This window comes from Mytilus californianus, unplaced genomic scaffold, assembly GCF_021869535.1.
Source record: "Mytilus californianus isolate M0D057914Y unplaced genomic scaffold, xbMytCali1.0.p SCAF_9, whole genome shotgun sequence".
Taxonomy (NCBI): domain Eukaryota; kingdom Metazoa; phylum Mollusca; class Bivalvia; order Mytilida; family Mytilidae; genus Mytilus; species Mytilus californianus.
In genome coordinates this window covers 17285957-17308621 of record NW_026262745.1, presented here as the reverse complement: position 1 = coordinate 17308621, position 22665 = coordinate 17285957, and the positions used below count along the sequence as shown (strand labels likewise).

General features: G+C 32.1%; 2 protein-coding genes across 2 annotated transcripts; both read left to right on the top strand.

Moving 5' to 3' along the window:
- Positions 1 to 1088: 1088 nt before the first annotated feature.
- On the top strand, positions 1089 to 22564 carry LOC127714776 (male-specific lethal 3 homolog). Its single transcript, XM_052220815.1, has 11 exons — positions 1089 to 1273; positions 7592 to 7674; positions 8686 to 8778; positions 9572 to 9800; positions 10591 to 10644; positions 11100 to 11186; positions 12121 to 12263; positions 14888 to 15031; positions 18276 to 18895; positions 19659 to 19743; positions 20287 to 22564. The coding sequence occupies exons 1-11, from the start codon at positions 1175 to 1177 to the stop codon at positions 20342 to 20344; spliced, it is 1695 nt and encodes a 564-aa protein (XP_052076775.1). The 5' UTR covers positions 1089 to 1174; the 3' UTR covers positions 20345 to 22564.
- LOC127714778 (uncharacterized) lies at positions 15042 to 17356 on the top strand. Its single transcript, XM_052220817.1, has 2 exons — positions 15042 to 17308; positions 17345 to 17356. Exon 1 carries the CDS (start codon positions 15965 to 15967, stop codon positions 17087 to 17089), a length of 1125 nt encoding a protein of 374 aa, XP_052076777.1. The 5' UTR covers positions 15042 to 15964; the 3' UTR covers positions 17090 to 17308; positions 17345 to 17356.
- Positions 22565 to 22665: the final 101 nt, after the last annotated feature.

Below are 22665 nucleotides of genomic sequence, written 5' to 3'. Positions count from 1 at the left end.
ACTTAAAGAAAAACAACAGTCCACAAAACACTACATAGTTAATAAAAGGCTGTACAAAAACAAACCTAATAACAACCGGGAATATATCAGCTGCTCCACTGAGCCGGGAAGGTTAATTATATCAGAGACATATATACACATATATATGTCTCTGATTATATATAAGCATATCCTGTCCCAAATGTGGCACTCGTCGTGTTGTTCATGGCAAGTACAAATTCGGTGATATAGAGGATGGAATTATATATATGATCAGATAAATATGTGATTGAAGTTTTTTTTTAAATGACACAATATTGTTGTGTACTGTATTCTCTGAAATGTTTGGCAAAAGAATCTGTCCTCAAAGTATTAGTGTATGTAGTTGTATGTACGCCTCTCTTCTCTCATTGGACAGCAGTCTATAAAACATTAATCCAAAGAAAATTAAGAGGATATGGTTAACGTACTTCGTGTTAATTTATTTTGTAACTTTATTTTTAGTTTGGCATGCACAAAGGTCGCCAATTCAGTTCTGCATTTGTGATAATTAATTTACTATAAATTCAGTTATCTTCCTAGACTTAGCCCCATTCTATTAATAAAGTGTTGAACAAAATAAACCAAACGTAACATAATCATCAATGGCGGATTCAGGTGGTCCAGGCGTAAATTAAGGGCGTCAAAATATTTTTTTTTATAAAAAAAATGTCGAAATAATTTCGTCTTTTTTTGTTCGCCGTTCTTATTTTACTTTAAGGAACACAACCTATATAGAGCGATATTAGTTAATCTAACCCTTAAACTCCACGGTAACCCTTACTTAGATCAGAGACATATATACACATATATGTGTATATATGTCTCTGCTTAGATCAACTTCGTACTTTATTTGGCCTTTTAAACTTTTTTGATTGAGCTTCGCTGGTGAGTCTTTTGATGACGAGACACGCGTGTACAAAATTTGTATCGTGGTATCTATGATGAGTTTATTATCAAATTACAAATCCTTGGTCTCGTAAACAGTAGGCGACCGATTCCTATACGGATATTCTTCGTGACTATTCCTGAAAATAGAACAATTTTACCTGCGAAATTCCACTTCCTGTTATTATGAGAAGTGACGCGGGAACGAATCCCTCAATAGTTTTTTAGCAATTGAGTGTATTTCTTATCTTCAAATGGATATCGTACTATGTCCATAAGAGGCATAAAGTTCATCTATTCTGTAGGAGAACCAGTCCTCTGCTTTGAACCAGATCCGACAAAGGCCCGAGTACTTTATGATGCAAAGGTTCTTAACTTAACAAAACCTATTTTTAAACATTGTTTACACCTTATACTTTCATTTCCCTATGTCAAAAATTTCTTTCAAAAAAATAACGTTGAAATAAAGGTATACATAATTTGTATAAATGAACATGTACATGGTAATTTTCGTTCAATATGTTGCTCATTTAATAATAATTGAATGCGGCTGTGTTTTAGGTTTGTATGTATTAGAGCTACAAGTAGAATCCGGGTCCGTTCGCGCCCAATCACGTTCGCCCCCATGCACGTTCGCCCCCTTTCACTTTCGCACCCTACACGTTCGCACCCGAAGTCCGTTCGCGCCCATTTTTTATTGGTTTTGTTTTTAATAATTTGTAAACGAGTTTTGGTAAGTGTATTGCTATAAATATATATTTTTTCATTGTTTCTAAATAAAGTGAGATTCTGACAAGGTTTTTTTTGTGTCATGGTAAATATATTGCTATAAACATTTAAATATAAAAATTATCAGGTTTTTGAATAAAAAAAAGGGTGCGAACGTGTAGGTGCGAACGGACCTAGGGGGGCGAACGTGTAGGGTGCGAACGTGTATTGGGCGCGAACGGACCCGATACCTACAAGTATAGGTTGGTTTTAGTATATTAGTATTGAGAATCAACAACAGGGCTTTGTAGGGAGGTGCTGAAATGATCAGAAATTTTCAATGTATGTGTAACCTAAATCAATGAAATATATGTAAGAAAGATTGAAAATATGTAAGTAAGAAAGTCAATTTTATTTAGAGTTGTCACATATTTACAAACAACAATAAATATGAGCTTAAGAAAGCTCTTGCAATCGACTCTAACATATAAAAAGCATCACAGTACAATAAGGTTTCAAGTAAGAAGGGAACACAAAAGCATTAATATGTTAGCACATATAATTTTAAATAAGATAAACACACATAAGCTTCATATTAAGTTAAAACAAAATGTGTGTTTCTCCATCACCAATTATAGCCTATGAAAGGTAACACATTTACAAGAAAAAATATATTACAGAATCTACATTACTACAATCCTCAACAGTCTATTTACTAATTGGAATCTGTTATTACATACATTATGTACTTAACACAACTTGTTTCCCTTTGTCAATTATTGACTGGTTCTGAACCAGACAAAATGGAGAGCTGCCTATGGCCCCATGTGTAATGAATGATAAGTTAAATGAGATTTCAGAGCTGTACTCTCGTATTCAGTGTCCTTGCCAGACAAAATATAGAGGTTCATCACTCCCACCTTCTTCAGACTGTGCCCTTCTGCCCTTACAAGTAACACTTTAAAAAAATCTTGCAATTGTTTCCCTATCCATTGCCCCAATGTCCACAAGTTATTTTGACCAACTATGTCAAATGGCTTTACACATTTTTAATAATCCTTTGTGTATTCTAAATTAATTAGGCTTGATTGCTTGTGATCACTTTTAATGTTTTGAAACACAGTTAATTTGAATTTAGCTTAAACTTTTTCATTATTTTGTTTGAAATCCCCATTCGTGATAAAAGAATTACGTTTTATGATTTTGAAAGTGACTTATAGACCCAATGAGTTGGGTGTATTTTATTGTTTTTGTAATATATTTGTATTTTGTTAACTTCTTATCTACCACAGGTACCTTAACAGTTCACTACTACACACTGCTGATTAGTTACATGTAGCTACTGCAGCTGAATTGTAGGTTAACTACAAGAGATAATTTGCAGTGAGAGAATTTTTCACAAATTGTTAAGGCTGTGTTATGAGTACTCTAGTTAAATGTTTAATTAATCAGTATTTATTGTATATTAATTGAAAAATGAAACAAATACCAAATCAATTTCTTTCTTTTCATTATCAAGCTTGAAAGCTGCCGTAAACGGACGTTGAATTATTTTGTCCATGTTTGGCTTCTTCATTCTCGGAAGACTCGCAATCTTGTTCCGACAAACTAAATTATCCCTTCCTATACTTCCAATTTTGCTCTCTAATTGCATAAATCCTTTAAATTCTTTCTTTTCGCTATACTATTTGAACAAAGAAGCCCATTCATCTGCCATTGTTTTAATCGCATTCCGAACACTTGTAAAATTCATCATAATTAAATGTAAACACACACTTTTTATAGAAACGGAATGTACTATTTTGAAAGATTATTCATTCGTAAAACCGAATTTTATTGGTTCATTATGGGATTCCCCAACAGTTTTGTCTAAAGGGTTTTAACAGTGGTATATTTTACGGAAATATCTGTCACCAGGACTGCGCAAGTGTTAACAGCGGATCTATCAGTCACTGCGAATACACGCTTGATTATGCAAGCGGATTTATCAGTCACTGCGGACAGAACGATGATAAAAACCACGTATATATCCGTCAGTGGTAGATAAAGAGTTAAACTGTTATTACACCTGTCACTATAATAGAAATTAACTTACTTACTTACATAATAAATTGTACAAATTATCATGATGATTGCATAATTATAAAAATGACAGCTAATAAGATCAGGAAGTCCTCACCGATTCATTCACTTCATTGCATGATGGATCATCAGTGATTGGAATAATTTTCAAAAGCTTTGATTTACAAATTGTATTTAAACAAGAAGAAACTTTTGAATATGGGTAAAGTAAAATATGACAGTCAATAAAGTGGTTATAAAGGAACAAATCTTGGAAAAATGTTGGTCTTCTTCTTTTAATGTGGAGGTATTTCCCCTTAAAATGGGTTTTCTTTAAAATTCGTTTTTACTGATAATTGAAAAGATGCACCAAAATTTTTTCATTTAACTTCTCAAGATAATCTTTTGAATGAATTTAAGGCTGCGTTTGAAGTTTTAAAAATTTTAACTTCGATTAAAAAACAAATTATCAATTATGATCATTTATAAATTTATTTATTATTATACTTTTAGTCTATTTTTTTTAAATATTCATTTTTTTCATTATTTTTGTCTCTCAAATTATATAAAATACCATAAGGTAAAAATAAATTATTCAAATGCTCAAAAAGGTGTAACCCAGGTTTCATTGTGCGAGACTCCATGGGTAGTCAACGTCAAGAAACACCCCACCTAGTAGTAGCAGTATGTTTGAAATTTTACTTTTACTGTTGAATATAAATAAACTTGATCTGTCTGGTTAAAATAATTAAGTTGATGTGTTATAATTAGATACCTTAAACATAATATCCAATTATACTTCTGTCAAATTTAGAAAATGAAGCTGCTGTATAGAATTATAGACACCCAATCTACATGTAGCTTACTGTAATCCTAGACATCTATTCATGAATACAATGTATCTGGCTTAATGACTGTATCTGGACTATAATTAATCTTTGAAAAAAGGCTAAGAAGCATGTGAAAAGATTTTTATGCCGCTGTAGCGGAGAGGGGGCATTAATAATACGTCCGTACGTCCTGAAATTTTGTTTGTTTTCAAACTTAAGTTTGCCTCAACCAAATGTTATGAAACTTATACACAATGCTTATTACCACAAAACACAGATCAAGTTTTAATTTGGGTGGCGTCACTTTTATTTTTCTAGAGTTATGCAGGGCTTCGTAATTCCCATTTCCCGTTTCCTGTGGAAAGTAAAAAAAATCGTCGGGTAAACGAAAAGGCAGGTACCAGTTTCCTGTCGGGTAACTAAATCGTCTTTATGTGGTACTTTCCGGTGCGTCGTATTCTTGTTTGACAAAGTCGGTTATTGGACAAAATCTAGTTTAGAAACTGGTTCCCTGAAGTAATCACTTGTTTCCTTGCGTTTACAGCGTTAGTTAGTTATTATCAGTAAACAGTAACGGTGGTCATGAAGCCATGAGTTTGCATAAATATCTGATCTCTGCCGATTCATCAAAGAAACTGAAATTATTAGACTTAAACAGTAATGTAATCAAACCGTCTGTATGACCATGAAAATTGGGTTCGTCAGTTTCAGGGAAAATGGTTGGACGAAAAAATAAGACTGGAAAAGTGAAAACTGATGCGGGAAAGTAAAATTGTAAGATAACTTTCCCATGGGTAATTGCATTTTCAAAAAAATTCAGAAGCCCTGGTTATCATGGTTATGGTCCTTTACAAATGGAGTTCTTGAGTTATGTCCCTTCATAACGTTATATGCAATCTGGGGCATTATCTGTGTCCCATGGACACATTCCCCATTTATTTTTATTTATATATGGCAAAGGAAACCTCACATATCTCTGTAAGAAATAAGTTAGTTTAGTACAGAATAAACTATGATATTAAAAGGGGCTATTTATATTTGTCAATATATAATAATAAAAGAAAAATCTGTTGTAAAAATGATAGCCACGCAAAAGTGTCCTTTTTATGGGACTGTCCAACTGCCCTCAGTTTCTAGCTGGAGCACTGTGTATGAATTGTCCATATTTTAATGCAAATTCACAGAGAAGATAAGCACACAGAAGTTCCAAAAAGAAGACCAACTACATGCAGAAGTGCAAAGAAACTTCTTTTCTTTATGGCCATGTGTAATGTTTTAAAATAGATGATGTGGTCAAGTGCACACAATATAAAAATAGATATATATATATATGTAACACTCTCAAACATGTTCAAATTCACATCCCCCAAACGTTTTCGATAATTTTTAGTCGCCAAAACATGTCCACTTTAAAACGCCAGAACTTCTTAAAAGTTTTAGTGCTAATATGTCCCCAGCAACGTCAATAACGTTTACGGTAATTCACTAAAGAGACTTAAACAAGAGAAATAACTTTGCATGTATCATAAGCATCCCTGATTATAATTTATATTTAAAAAAAACATGTTTTACTTAAAGGTAAAGTTAAAATAAGTTAAAACCAGTATGCGTAACTTAGAAGATGTGAATTTAAGTCATTTTAAATGTGCATCATCTTTTTAACTGTCGCATTACATTAAATTTATTGTAAGAGTTCATAATCAACTAACAGAAAATAATAGATTAACTGATTGTTGCTTGCATAACATTTTGTGGCAATTATTTCATGCATATATAGGAAAAAAGATTAATTGATTGATGGATGCTAAATGTCCAGTGGCAAATATTTCATGCATTTTTGGACAACATAATAACAATAAATTCAAAAGGTAGGACACATTTGGTGGTTTTTTATACGACCGCAAAAAATTTGCGTTCGTATATTGCTATCACGTCTGCGTAATCGTCGTCCTAAGACATTTGGTTTCCGGACAATAACTTTATTTCAAGTGTATGGATCTCTATGAAATTTAACTAATAGGTTCAATACCACAAAAGAAAGGTTGGGATTGTTTTTGGGAGTGATGGTCCCAACCTTAAAGGAATTAGGGGCCAAAAAGGGGCCAATAAACAAGTATTTTTCTAGTTTTGGGATAATAACTTGTGTACAAGTATTGTGATTGCTCTGAAATTGTACCACAAGGTCCAATACCACAAGTAGAAGGTTGGGATACATTTTGGGGGTAATTGCCCAAACCGTTCAGGAATTAGGGGCCAAAACAAGCATTTTTCTAGTTTTCAGATAATAACTTGTGTTTAAGTGTACGGATGTCTCTTAAATTGTAAATTATCAATTTTATTCTTCAAATATTTTTTTTTTACCTCAAGATTTAAGAAATTATCTATTTTCCCCAAAATTAATTGGGGGGCACAATTTATTTTGCTAATTCTCTATATATTTATATAGTCTGAAAACATATTTACTAAGTATTGCGCAACCGCACAGTGTATTGCACAACAGCAAGAAATCTTCAATTGAATATAAATTCAAATCATATAACCAATTTCAAGTTCTTTGACTACATTTATTCTGTGTCAGAAACCTATAATGTGTCAAATATTTCAATTTACAATCCAAATTCAGACCTGTATCAAGCTTAAGCTTGAATATTGTGTCCATTTTTGCCCTAACTGTTCAGGGTTGGACCTCTGCAGGTGGTATCCATCTGCTCTCGGCAAAGCACATTTTTAAAATATAGGTACCATTGAGGGTTTACAAAAAAGAGATGTTTATGCTTCGAATGGGCACATTTGGGCATTTTTAATAAAATGGACACGACTGGACGTTCATAAAAAGGACACACCCTTTAGCATCTAGATATGTTTTTGCAGTTCAGTGACGTCATATGGACACGTAAAAGGAATTAGACACCTTTGGGGGATGGACACATTTCTGGGTGTTACATATATATACAAATTTCTTTCTTGGAAAGAATTTGTGAGTAATTTGAACTTAAAAATAATTGCATTGTGTTTCTTACTATCTAAGTATTTCAAGCAGACTTTGCCAGATGGGGCTTGGATTAATTGTATATTTTCATTTCCAGATATTAGACACAGAAGTTACACACAATAAACATGGCCAGAGAATTCCTGCATATCACATCCATTTTCAGGGTTGGAATAACAGGTTAGAATAACATCCCATAATACTAAATATAAGTTTTCATTTGTCAAAATTATCATCAAATGATCAACTAACATTTATATTATATATATACCAAAGCAGGGAGAACCAGAGAACTTAAACTGAAATGAAATTGCACCTATTTAGATCAGTGAAGCTTCCTAGGACCAAAAATTTATAAAGAGCATGCCAAGTCCTGCACTTTCACACTGCAGTGTTCAAAATTCCTAATAAAAGTGTGTGGAGTTTGTGTTAATTTGTAAAGAGATGATGAGTAGCGTGAATAAATCAAATATTACTGAGAGTCTTTTACAAATATAAATTATTCTATATAAGGTAAGATACACTTCATGTCTTATAGGAGCATTAGCTGCAAAATTTATTACCCTCAAATAGACTCTTTGATTGACAATAATCTAAAGTGTTAACCAGAATAACATTAGTTCCTTTAAACTGAACATGCCGAGTACATGTGCAACCCATAATCAACTAAGAGTCAAACTATAGGTTTGCATGCATACAGACCCAAATGAGGTTGAATTATTGTTTGCAAGACAATATTATATCAAAATTTGAGTTTATTTCTACAAAATTGAATCAAAGGGGCTGGAAAGTGAATTATTAATAATAATTATTCTGCTTTTATTTATGTTTGAAACTTAAATAATCATACATGTACTTATAATTTTTATCTAAATAGTTGTGAATGCCCTTTTAAGGTGGGTAATTGAGCTTTTGTTGTAGAAACAAGCATTTAATTTAATATTTGTTAAGATATTAATGTTAAGTTAAAAAAGCAAAGAAAAGCCATTTCAATTTGTTTTTATCAATAATATGTATAAATTGTTAATCCTCATGGCTCTACAAATTACTGTTTAATGGATCAGGGATGGTTAATGCTCGCTCACACACACACACACCTTTGTAACAAAAATAACTCTTTCCTATATTACCAAGGTATTCATGAATATTCAGAACCTTTCATTAAAATATGTTTTGACTGGTGTATTACAGCTGGGACAGAGTAGTTGCAGAAAATTCTATATTGGAAAACACAGAAGAAAACAGAATACTTATGAAGCAGTTGTCCGATGCTACTAGAAGGTTGTAAGTATTTTAAAGTACTTGTATCATGGCCTCTAAAACAGGAGATCAATGATATTTTGTATGAAGTCGCATTACTATCAGTACATATCTGTTTGGCGACTATTTTAAGGCCCTGCCCCTTAGGACATGGCCCAGTGACTTTGAATTTATTAGCAATTTTCAATGTTAAGTTTTCTGCTTACGTTAATTTGATAGGATCTACTTGTGATAGATCAATGATATTTTGTATGAAGTTGCATTACTATCAGTTCATATCAGTTGGAAGACTATTTCAAGGCCACGCCCCCTAGGTCATGGTCCAGCCAATTTCAATTAATAAGCAATTTTTAATGTTAAGTTTTCTGCTTAAGTCAGTTTAACAGGAACTACTTGTGACAGATCAATGATATTTTCTAAAAATACTATCAGTACATATCATTTTGAGGCCCTGCCTACTAGATCATGGTCCAGCGACTTTGAATTAATAAGCAATGTTGCTGTCCATCAGATTGTCTTTTTTCTGAAATTTATGCAGACAGGCGAGCCATAAATCAGTGTCAACTGTTTATTTTTGGTTGCTTTAATGTCTCCTTTGCACATGAGTAAGCTTTTGATTTATGTTGCAAATGTTTCAATTGCTGTTTGGTATTATTTTTTAACTACAACAAAACTGCAATTGGCAACATTAATGAAGCCCAGCAAGATCCACAGTTTTGTATCCCTTACCTTCTTAAAAACCTAGAATTAAAAACTTTATTTAGGTTAACAAAGGAAAGGATGACCGTGTTTTTATCACAACTTTTAAATTTTTCAGTAGTTCAAATAAGAGCAGAAATAAACATATAGATGCCATTTTGAGACGAACATTTAAGGGGAGATCACCCTTGGCAGAAAGTGATGATGATCACCAGAATGTATCAGATGATGAGGATGATGACTTGGAAGAGGAAAGTGGAGATGAAGAGGAAGAAAATGGTAGAATAGAGGATGATGGGATAGAAAATGGTGTACAGAACGGTGAACATGATGAGGATGACAGTCAGGTTTGCCACTTACATTTTAAACATATATAAGTGTAAAAGCCTGGTTGGTTAAAAGTTAGAATGATGTGTCTTAGAAGTGTGATAGGTCTTCTTGTTGATTAGCATATTAAATATCTGATTCTGGATCTCTGTCAAGTACAAAGCGGGGTATTGTGGATTCGGAACCAATTTCGGTGGTTTTCTTGGGTATAGCTTAACCACAGATTTAAATGTCAACTAAGTATGGATAACTAAGTATAAATTCTGTATAGGTTTGTAAGCAGACTTTTGACAAATCCATGAAATCAAACATTCATGAAAATACAATTTTTCCGCAATCCACGAAAATTGGTAGCAATGAAAATAAATGAATTCACAGTATACTCATAACTCATTAACATGTTATCATCCTGAGGGCTGTTCCATTAAAACATACATGGTACCCAGGGAAGGCACTTTGAAAACGAAGTGACCACCCATAGAAGCGATTTTAGAGTCCTGCATAATTTTAAACTCATTAAACACAATATTTGGCACCCACCCATAGTGTCAAATTTAAGTTGCCTTCCCTGGGTCCCATATATGTTTTTATGGAACAGCCCTAAATATGCATTGAATATTTGCTGGTGTATGTTGAGCAGCCTTCAGTGAAATAAATTCTTCATTAAAGATGAAAAACAGGAAGAAAAAAGCTTTATGTATGGAATCCCTGATGTTTAAATTATCTTATTGCATTTCAATTTTGATTGCATAATTGTTTTTAAACTGAAAAAAGCAGTTTTTTTAATAAAAGTATATTTTATCCTTACAGAGCCTAGAGGGAAGTGAAATAAGTGGAAAAAGTAATAAAAGTGAAGATAGAAAGGTAAAAAACTTATTATCATGTAACAGTATTAGTTATCATTATTCTCATTGGTATTATTTAAGTCAGAGATTCAGAAAACTAGATGCCAAGGGATGTTAAACAGGCAACTATCAATCAATTAATTAGAAAACATACTGGAAAATGTTTCCATATTTCTGATTACAGCTATTGCTTTCTCAACAACGTCATATTCACAAATAATAAGAATGAGGATAAAAGTATTACATACTTATTAAAAAGTAAGATTGATAGCTTTGCACTGGAATGGTTAAATAATTTAAATTTAAGAGCTTTAAATAAAGTTCTGGTGAAGCATTTGCACAAATTCTTGCATTTAAACAACACTGATTAAATAATATTGTGGTGTCTTTTTCATTACAATGTAGTGTTTTAAAAAATCTAATAAAATGTTTAAAAGTCAGCATAAGAATTTAAAAAAATATTCTTATTTTCAGAAAAAGTTGCTGTCAGAATTTGAAATCCCTGAAGTATTGAAGGAAGAGTTAGAGAAAGATTACTTATCCATCAATAGAGATGAAATGGTAACAATTTTCGATCGATAAATATTTTATTGTATAACTTCAAATAACACCCATAATGTGTTACTTACCTGAGCAAGTAAAAGAAATATGAATTAATTATGAACTTAGTCCTTTAGCATTTTAAAGGAAAAGGTCTGGTAAGGGCTAATTTTGGCCTAAAATTTAAGTACATCTGAAGAGAGATTTGGACATTTTTCAAACACTAAAGTGTCTACTTCATTCAAATCAGTTAGTTTATTTACAAGATTTGAACTGATTAGGGCATGGAAGATGCTCAAATTCAAGCTTCAGTATGAAAAATCTATCAAATATGCTATAAAACGTCACTTTTCAGATGGTTTTTGTCTAAAATGTAAGTGGCTGCATTCGTGTTCAGTCTCAACCTTTATATATGTTGTGTATAATCATTAAGTACAACATGTATTTAAATATTAAGACTGAACACAAATGCTAAAATTGTGAAGATTTTAGTAATTGTACATGAATTATTTATGCTAGTACTTGATGAATGTGCACTGTATTGTCAAACACAGCCCATATTTATGTATTTTGGGGCCAGCAAGGGTTCTTACTGGGCCTACTCCTTTAAGTTGAAACTAGCTTATTTAAAAATTGTCATTAACATGCTGTTTTATTTAACCATAAATGAATAGTCAAGATATAATTCATTTTTGAGGTATACATCAAATAGAAAAATGTAATTTATTTTTATCCTATACATCAGGATGGACAATCGGCAACCTTTTAACCTCATTTGCAATGTAAAGACTAAATCTCTTATAATTTTGTATATCAAGAAAACTATGTAGAAAACAAGAAACGTTGAAGTGTAGACTATTTATACAATATCTTTCTTAATATTTTCCTCTTATTTTCTTGCTTAAGGTACATGATATAAAGACTACATTTACAATGTTGCCCTTAATATTTTCAGCTTGTTTCCTTGCCTACAGAACATAATGTGATCAACATCTTAGAGAGTTTTGTGAAGACTTTTTGTGTAAATCTGATGTGTGGCACACCAGGAAAACCTAGATATTTAGATAAAGAGGGGAACAATATACCATTTGAAAAGAAGTAAGTCATTGTAAATGAAGGTATAGATTATTGATTGGTTGTAATTTGATAAATGTCCAGTGGTAAATATTTCACACATAGTCAAAAGGATCTAGGTACATATTGGGTATTGTTAGATATTCATGGCAATCAAATCCAACTAAAATATCAAAAAAACATAAAATTTTGTACCCCATTCTAAAAGGCTATATTGCAATCACTTTCGTTCATCTGTTAGTCCAACACAAATTTCCTTCTTACTTTTCTCAGAAACTACGGAACAGAATAACTTAACATTTGGTAAGTGGCTTGAGAGTGATGAGTTGTAATACTGTAAATTCAGAAATTATTGCGAGGTTTTTATTTATGCAAATAATGCCAATGGGTGATTATCGCAATACTGAGAACTTGCATTCTGATATCTGATGCAAATATATGTATGCAGTTTTTTCTGAAATCGCAATAATTAATCTCGCATTATTGTCCTTTCTTCAAAAATCGCAATAATAAATGCACGCAATAATTTCTGAATTTACTTTTTGGATCAAATAGAATACTCTATGAACTACAACGCAGATTCAGAGCAAACAATCATGTGAATCACAGGTTATATCTCTTGTACACCAACAAGTTCAGAGAGTGATAAAACATAACAAACTGATCTAGTCATCAAGGATGCCACACAAATGCATACTTTACAAATTAAAACACTTTGGCTCTTCTGATCAGGCAACTAAATGGACTGAATCATTTCTCTCCAATAGAACTCAAACAGTCATCTAAAACACATCTGCAAAATTTCAGTAACATCAGATGTTCCTCAGGGCACTGTACTAGGATCAATACTTTTTCTCATTTACATTAGGGACTTACCTAACTACCTAAAACACAGCCAAATAAGACTCTTTGCAGACTACAGCATCATTTAGTGGCCTATTACCTGCAAAAACGATTGCATTAAGTTTTAAGAAAATATTGAAGCAACTATAAAATGGTAGAAAGACTGGATCATGACATTTCACCCGAAAAAATGCAATATCCTTAGAGTCTCGACAAAGAAAAAACAAATACATTTTAGTTATAATGACATGCATGGTCATTTCCTGGAAAAACCCAAACCACAAAATATCTAGGCATTACACTTTCTTCAGATCTCAAATGGAGGAAACATATACAATCAACAGCAAAAGCAAATCAATCTTTATCATTTATCAAGAGAAATTTTAAAATGAATTCAAAATAAGTAAAGGAAAGAGTTAACCAAACTATAGTTCGACCAAAATTAGAATATTGTTGCATAGTTTGGGATCCACACACTTCAGAAAATAAACAGACTGGAAGCCGGCATCATAACACCAGCAGTGTATCGGAAATGCCAAATGATCTAAACTGGAAAACCTTACAAGAATGCAGATTAAAAACCAGACTTCAAATGTTCCATAAAGTCATAAACAATGAAATTGCAAAACCATCGCAATAACTACTCATAAAAAGGCAATGTAAAACAAGATCTATCCATCAACAAACATACAGATAGCTTCAATGTAACAAAGACAGTTTAAAATTTTCTTTCTTTAGCCAAACAAAGATTGGAATAAATTACCAGCAGGAATTTCAAACCAAAATTCCACAGACAACTTTAAGGATGCACCGACTCATGAAGTCCTCCTTAAAACATTCTCTCACCTTAACTAAATGTGCTTATTGTTTTTATCATAGTATAAAAAGAAATGTAAAAAGTATATCTAACGGGAAATGAATCTGATAGGCTTTTCAGTATAAAATTGATAAAATCTCAGACGTTACGAGACTTCATGAGATTTATGGATTTTGGTAGCATCTGACTGAAAAACTATCAACTGCTCAACAAATTAACCACATAATTCTAATCGTAAATAAATACAAGTTTTATCATAAAGTAGATATATTTTGTCATATAAAATGACCAAAATAAGTGTGATTTATTTGATGTGAAGTGTTTTAGAATGGTTTGTGAATTTGGGAATGCAATCGGCACCAATTTTTTATTACCCTGTTAACATTCTGTACCCTTCTGTGATGAAATGAATGCAATTATAACAAATTTGAAGTGACAGATTACAAGTTCGATACACTGGCATCACTTTAAAACTTAGTTTGAATGACATTTTATTGATATTATAAGAAATTATTAGGACAATAGCTAGTACGTTTTTAACACATGTCCATTTCTGTATCGTATCTTTATGAAATATGACCCGACGATAAAATCGGCTACAATTAGGTAGTGTCGAGTCCCGTCAATATATATGTTCCTGGAGACTTTTAGAACAAGGATTTGTTTTGACTTTACTATATTTTTATGCTGTTTTAGTAAACCCCTGTGTAAGGAATTAGTAGATGGACTTGGGATTTGTTTTGACACCACTGTTTTTTTCTCTGTTTCAGTAAACACGTGTGTAAAGAATTAGTAGATAGACTTAGGATTTGTTTTGACACCACTGTTTTTCTCTGTTTCAGTATACACTTGTGTAAAGAATTAGTAGATTGACAAGATTTTTTTTAACTCCTTAGTTTTTTTCTTAGTTTCAGGAAACACGTGTGTAAAGAATTAGTAGATGGACTTAGGATTTGTTTTGACTATACTGTTATATTTTCTGTTTCAGTATACACTTGTGTAAAGAATTAGTAGATGGACTTAGGATTTGTTTTGACTATACCTTACCATTAGTCCTGCTGTATGACAACGAGAGACAACAGTATAACAAGTTACAAACTACATACAAGTTCAAAGGGGAAACTAAAACTAGGTAAGTTTCTTTATGTGACTTGTGGTCTGAAAATTGCATCCATCACAAACCACATCTCTTTTGGTGTGAAATTTAATATCCATTGATGTTCATAGATGTTTGTTTTTTTTTTACCTACTTGTTTCCAGATATGTACTGCTTCATCACGTAGAGACACAACTTGGGAATGTTACCAGTACACATTGATAGCGGCCAAATTAAATTCTGAGGAAGACCCTAAGTGAAGGGAGGGGTAATACAGAATTTTAGTATAAGTTTAAACTCTTAGAAGTTCAAGGCATATTAATGTTGAAAATATGCTGCACAGCCCTATGTTTTGACCTTTGAAAAAAATAGTGCATATATTGATGTGAAGGGATAATTGGTACCAAGCAATGATAGAATAATACATTTTTGATTTAGAAGAATTATGGTTGATGACCCCATGAATGTCATTATTATTAAAAAAAAAATGAAAAATCAGGATAAAGACCAATTGTTACCAAACTTTGAATGAATGAGATATTTTAATCACAGTTGATTAACAAAACCACTTTTGAACATGGATGACATTGTTTCTAAATCTATAAAATTCTATAAAAAAAGGCAGTAAAGGTATTCTGAAAAATGTTTAGAAGAATGGATTGCTACCTAACTTTCGCTTGAATGATACATTTATGATCCTAATTTAATATAGTGTCTCACAGCTGAAAACAGGACAATTTCATAAGATCAAATTATTTATTAATATAATGAATTTAAGATGCAATGAAAAATTTATGAAAATCAAGTTTTGAAAAGTGGGATTTTTACCAAACACTTAGAGTTGGCTATTTTCTTTTGAACGAAAGATAATTGAAAAAGTTTAAGAGTGGGCACTAATAATTTAGAGTAGAGGTTTATGTAGACACTATAAAGCCTCTAATTTAAAGTTTTTATCTCAGGTACTGTAGTATGCAAGAATATTTATGGTACTCTAGTATGCCAGAAAATCACTGGCACTGCAGTATGCCAGAATATCTTGGGAATGCTGTATGCCCGAAAATCTTGGGTACTGCAGTATGCCAGAAAATCTCTGGTACTGTAGTATGCCAGAATATCATGTACTGCTGTATTCCAGAATATCTCTGGTACTATAGTGTGCCAGAGTATCTGGGTACTGTGGTATACCAGAATATCCTGGGTACTGCAGTATGCCAGAAAATATCTGGTACTGTAGTATGCCAATTTTTCTTTGGTACTGTAGCATGCCATTTTATCTTAGGTACTGTAGCATACCAGAATATATCTGGTACTATAGTATGCCAGAATATCTATGGAACTGTAGAATGCCAGAAAACCAACAGTACTGTTGTATGCCAGAATATCTGCGTTACTGTAGTATGCCAGAATATCTGCAGTACTGCAGTATGCCAGAATAGCTCCGGCACAGTAGTATGCCAGACAATCTCCAATACTGTATTATGCAAGAAGATCTCTGGTACTGTACTATACCAGAATATCTATGGAACTGTAGTATGCCAGAACATCTCCGGAATTGTTGTATTCCAGAATATCTGCAGTACTGCAGTATGCCAGAATGTCTCTGGTACTGTAGTATGTCGGAATATCTCCAATACTGTATTATGCAAGAATATATCTGGTACTGTACTATGCCAGAATATCTATGGAACTGTAGTATGCCAGAACATCTCCGGAACTGTTGTATGCCAGAATATCTGCGGTACTGCAGTATGCAAGAATATCTCTGGTACTGTATTATGCAAGAATATCTCTGGTACTGTATTATGCAAGAATATATCTGGTACTGTACTATGCCAGAATATCTATGGAACTGTAGTATGCCAGAACATCTCCGGAATTGTTGTATGCAAGAATATCTGGGGTATTGCAGTATGCCAGAATGTCTCTGGTACTGTAGTATGCCAGAATATCTCTGGCACAGTAGTATGCTATAATATCTCCAGTACTGCAGTATGCCAGGACATCTTGAGAACTGTAGTATGCCAGAAAATACCCAGTTCTGTAGTATGCCAAAATATCTCATACTGTAGTATGCCAAAATATCTCATACTGTAGTTTGCCAGAACATCTCCAGTATTGCAGTATGCCAGAATATTTCAGGTACTGTTATTTGCTAGAATATCTCCTACTATAGTTATCCAGAATATATCCCTTACTGCAGTATGCCAGAATATCTCCTGTACTGTAATATTTTAGAATATCTCAAGTACTGTTGTATTTAAGAAAATCTCAGGTACTGTAATGTAGTATGCCAGAATGTCTTCAGTACTGTATGTAGTATGCCAGAAAATCTCAGGTACTGTAATGTAGTATGCCAGAAAACCTCCAGAACAGAAGTATGCCAGAAAATTGCAGGTACAGCAGTATGCCAGAAAGTTTTCAGTACTGTGGTATATTAGCATATGTCTGGTACTGTAGTATGCCAGAATATCCTAGTACGTAGTATGTCAGAAAAACTAAGGTACAGAAGTATGCCAGAATATCTCAGGTACAGAAGTATGCCAGAATATCTCAGGTACAGTAGTATGCCAGACTTCTTCAGTACTGTTGTATGCCAGAATATCACCAGTACTGTAGAAGAAGAATGTTTAAGTTTTGAATGGAGTTACTCTCTTGTGAGCATGTCATTCAGAAATTATAAAAATCTATATACAATACAATTTTTACAGCACTGAATAACAAAAACAATCATGATATAAAAAAATCAAGAATAAGGTTGAAAAATATGACCATAGTTACAAATGAGTATGGATTAGTGCATGGCTTGAGGTATTTTGTTGTAAAGTAGTTGCTATAGTTATATCACATTGAAATAAAAAATAGGAGACCTGGTAAGATTGCTTATGAGACAACGTTTCATAAAAGACCAAAGAACAAGAATTTTAACAACTACAGGTTACCATACAACCTTCAATAATGTCAGAGCAAAATTTTTTTTATAACAAAATGTAAAGGAAACAAAATAGAAAAATTACAACCATATAGAATGCAACACAAGTATCCTTGATGCCCAGCACAGAAGATTTTATAGGTAAAAGTGGGTTGGCTGAATTGAGATACAATTGCCAGACTTTTATTCTTATGTATAATCATAGGTAGAGGCAGTTATTTTTGTTATTCAATTAATTGCAGGTACAGCAGTTATTCAATAAATTGAATAACATGACACACTTTATATTCATATATTACCTAAATTTTAACTTACATCTTTTCTTGCATAACTCTCATCAAATATTTTAAGCATGCAGTCCCCAGGAAGACCACCTGGAAGAGGGAGACCTCCAAAACATCATACAGCAGCAGCCTCCTTAAATGGAGAACCATCACCAAAGTTACCAAAGCTTTCACCAAAAATATTTAAAAAAGAAAAAATAGATTTTACACAAGAAGAAGAGATAACTCCTAGAAGATTGACCAGACAATCAATACATGAAGTTGTGAAAAAAGACACCGATAAAGTGTCCGGGACTGAATCCTCATCAGCAGACGACAATGAGAGGGATATAGACAAAAAATCAGATAGTGTTGCATCGAGTCACAAAAGAGGTAGAAAAAGACGTAAATCAAGTGGAAACAAAGATCTGACAGAACTTAAGGAGGAGGAGATACCTCCCGAGAGGCCTGGACCATCCACACGTCGTGGAGACAGGCCTCCTCCATTGTTGTTACCCAGTGCTGTTTCGGGTCAGGATAAAACCCAGGAGTCAACAGGAAGTAATGAGAGTAGTGACAGTAATACAGCAGCTAATAGAGAAGAAGTTATAAACAGTGTGTTATCATGGCAACTACTCCCACCAGAAGCTTATCAAACATATGCTCCATCTTTAGTGTATGGGGCACAACATCTACTTAGAATTTTCGGTAAAAGACTACTATGTTATTATGTCATATTTAAAACATTTAATGATTCATTGCTCAACAACATTTTTGTGATTAGATGTCTTTTCTGTTCTTATGAAAAACTATGAAAAACTATATACAAAGTAAATATAAGGAGATGTGGTATGTTTGCTAATGAGACAACTATCCACCACAGTTCAAATGAAGACGATGTAAGCAATTAAAGGTCAACACACCTCCTTCAACAGTGAGAAAATCCCATACTGAATAGTCAGCTATAAAAAGTCTGGACATGAAAAATGTGGAACAATTCAAACGAAAATAAAACTAACGGCTTTATTTATTACAATTGAAATAACCAAAAACAAATATGTTTTCATCATAGCTATAGTAAGACTACAGTCTCCAAGACTTTCAAATTTTATTCATTATCAGACATTTAAGTGTGCTCACTCTTGTGTATATACAAGAAATTAGCCCTGGCAGAAAAGTAATTCAAATTTTTTTTCTGTACTAACAGTTGAGAATAAGAAAAAAAAGAGTAGTTTTAATATTAAATCAACGTATATTAAAGAATTGATTTTTTTGTGTGTGTGTATTTCATAAAAGTAAAGTTAAAGTCAGATTTTTCATTGTAAGAAACAGTTAGAATGTGTCAGCTAGAACTTGAGTTCAACAAACATACCAGTACCATTGAATAAATAAGTAAATTATTATTACATGAAACAATAAGTATCCGTTATCTCTTAATTATGGACTTTAGATTTTTAATGTATACTTTCAGTAAAAATGCCAGACTTGATCATGTCCATGGATATGAGTGAATCTAAAGTACAGGCTTTAGTCAGTTTGCTGGAGCATTTTCTAGAGTAAGTATCAAAGAATGGTTATTAAAGCAATTTTGATTCTTTAAAACTTGAGTGAAGGAAGCACATTTACTGATATAATTTAGCATTTGGAGTATTCTACTTTGCAGTAACATATTTTAGGGATCAAACTGTAGGTTAATTTAGAAGTTCACAATGACTAAAGTGACATTAATATTTTTGATTTGTTAAGTTAGTTTGTATCCTTTGCTATTGATACAGCAATTTATTTTGGAATACTATACAGGTTCGGTGCTTTTATCCATTTCTGTACATTATATACATTTATGAAGCTGATAATATGTGGTATTTGTATATGTTTTGTTTCCAAATTTTTCAAAATTATATTTTACTCTTATATTAATCAGTGTTTGACAGTCAGATCTATAATTTATTAGTGAATCCTAATGATTTTCTCATATTTTCTTTTATCCATAATTTTGCAATGCTATTTTGTCTATATTTAATTAATATAGCATTAACGCAACAAGAAAATAATTTCAGGAATTTAAAATACAAGTATAAATTATTACGTTTTTTTTCTAGTTATTTAACAGAAAGAAGAACAGAACTATTTACATCAGCATCCTACAAAAGTGGATGACGGGATTTGTAGCCAGGTCACAGAATTAGAGTTCATTTCATAGGGCATATAGTATAGAAAATATATATGATTGAAAAACAAGGACTAAACAATGTTTATCTGCTTATGGGAGTTATGAAAGGATTCTGCTTTAAGAAGCTGAGGCTGTTCTGAATTTATTTGTTTGACAATGTGAAAGTTGTAAACCTTTAAGTGTGGAAGATATGTTACTCATAAATTGTATCATTTATAACATTTACCACGTCGTGTCATAATGACATAGCCCAACAGACAATCTATCATATCACTTTGTCATTAGAATATATTCTGGGTTCATTTTTATTGAAACTGATTTCATGTGGCCTTGAAAAAGTTAGTTTTGTGGATGTTTTATTTCTTATTTGAAGTAGACAAACATTCGACTTTTTGCTGAGTATTGATTCCATTCATTGTTATATATTTTTTTCATACATTTTTCACTTATCATATATTAGTCTCCATTATAAGATAGTACGCTGAAAAAAAATCTTTTCTGAAACAACTTAACCAATGTAAACCATAAGTTGTCAAGAATAATCACAATGCTGTCTTGGTCAATCTATGTTCCAAGATGAAAAAACATAGTGTTTCATTACTGATTTTGAGACGGTATAATGCATAGATAGCAGGGCAGGCATGAAGCAGTTCCCTTTATACTTTTGTTACTTTAAGTTTAAAGGGTCCTCAATCTATGTTACTCTTACCTGACATACATTTCTTTGTTATTTTATATTTGTTGTTGAGTTCAAGATTTAGTGCATACCAGAATTCAGACCTGCCAACTATCCTGATTTATGGGGGATATCCCCATGAGAAGTGTTGACCTGAATATTGAAAGTCTTTATTATATAAATTGAACACCTCAATAAAGGCATTCAAATGAGTTAAAAGGGTCTTTAAGCACATACATACTCATTCAAATAATATAGAAGTTGATTAAAAGCACTAATGACAATATAAGAGGAGCATTAGGTCCTCTTGCACTTTAAATCCCCTATGGTTATTTTGATAGTTGGCAGGTATGAGAATTTCAACTGTAGATAACTATACCCAATTTGTATGCCCCACCTATGTTGGAAGGAGGCTTTATGTTATATGATCTGTGTGTCCTTATATCCAAAATTCTGTTTATCCATCCAATATCAGCTTAATTTTGATCAAGGTAATTTACCATAAAATTGAAGTCACAACAATTTGATACTTGGTACACATGTTAATTTTTATGCAAACTTTTTGAATTTGTTTCAAAATTTTAAGGATTGTGGGTAATTTATTGTTCTTAGTTCCAATATGAAGATTATGTCACATCATTGGTCGAATTCACATTGTTTAGGACGTTGTAAGCCAATCACAACCTTTTGGTGTACTCTAGTGAAAATATTACCTAGAATTCTGAAATTTTGAATCGCATGCCAATTTACGGTTTTGACACCAATTACACAGATCACTGAATATAGAAATGTGATAGTTGGAAATTAGTACATTCTCAGTTTAAAGTTTTGGGGTTAGTGAACTTTTAAAATTATATGATAAATTACAATTTTGATCCTGATTTCATGGTTCACTGAACATGGAAATATTTGGTAGTGCAAGTGGGGGATGGTGTTCTTTGGACACATTATTGTTTAGCCAATAGTTTGGTTTATAAACCAGTTGTTGTTATGATTTACAATGAATTTTGAAATTGATGTGAATTTTTTTATTAAGATAGTTAAGCAGGAAACATAGTTTATTGTAAATTTGATTCATATAGTTTGTCAGCAATTGGAGTAACGCAATATTTCATTGATTTTGTAAAATTTAAATATTTTAACCAATAGTATATTTTTGTGTGCATTTTTACTCTGTGAAAGTTCTACATACAAACATTTAACTAAATTAAATGCAAAAATATTTTTAGAATCGAAAATCTTAACTTTTAAGTGAAGTAATATGAATTATTTGCTTTCTTTGTACTACACTCATATGGAATATTTACATTGTAGATGTAAGATGTTAACAGCAACTAAAGTTCATAAAACATATAGAGCTTCATTGTAAAATTTCATAGAATGTGTCGAATATTTTTGTAAAACATTGTTCCTATTCCTGTTCATATCTTAAATGTTGAGTTGTATATATTTTTAAAGTTCATAAGCTTGCATGATTTTAAAATTTAGTGTCTATGTAGATATATTTAATAAATGTGTCATGTTCAAAAACTTTTATATTTACTTCTTTAGTTGAAAGTTGGGTTTATTATTATATGTAAGATGAATACTTACATTTCTTGACTGCTTGTTCAATATATAAAAAAAGGATAT

Bases quoted from the DNA above. Each gene is read 5' to 3' on its own strand.
- LOC127714776 (XM_052220815.1), top strand. From the start codon at position 1,175: ATGTCCATAAGAGGCATAAAGTTCATCTATTCTGTAGGAGAACCAGTC. The intron at 1,274-7,591 runs GTTCTTAACTTA...TTTCATTTCCAG, and splicing joins GAGTACTTTATGATGCAAAG to ATATTAGACACAGAAGTTAC. The intron at 18,896-19,658 runs GTAAAAGACTAC...GTATACTTTCAG, and splicing joins ACATCTACTTAGAATTTTCG to TAAAAATGCCAGACTTGATC.
- LOC127714778 (XM_052220817.1), top strand. From the start codon at position 15,965: ATGCAAGAATATTTATGGTACTCTAGTATGCCAGAAAATCACTGGCAC.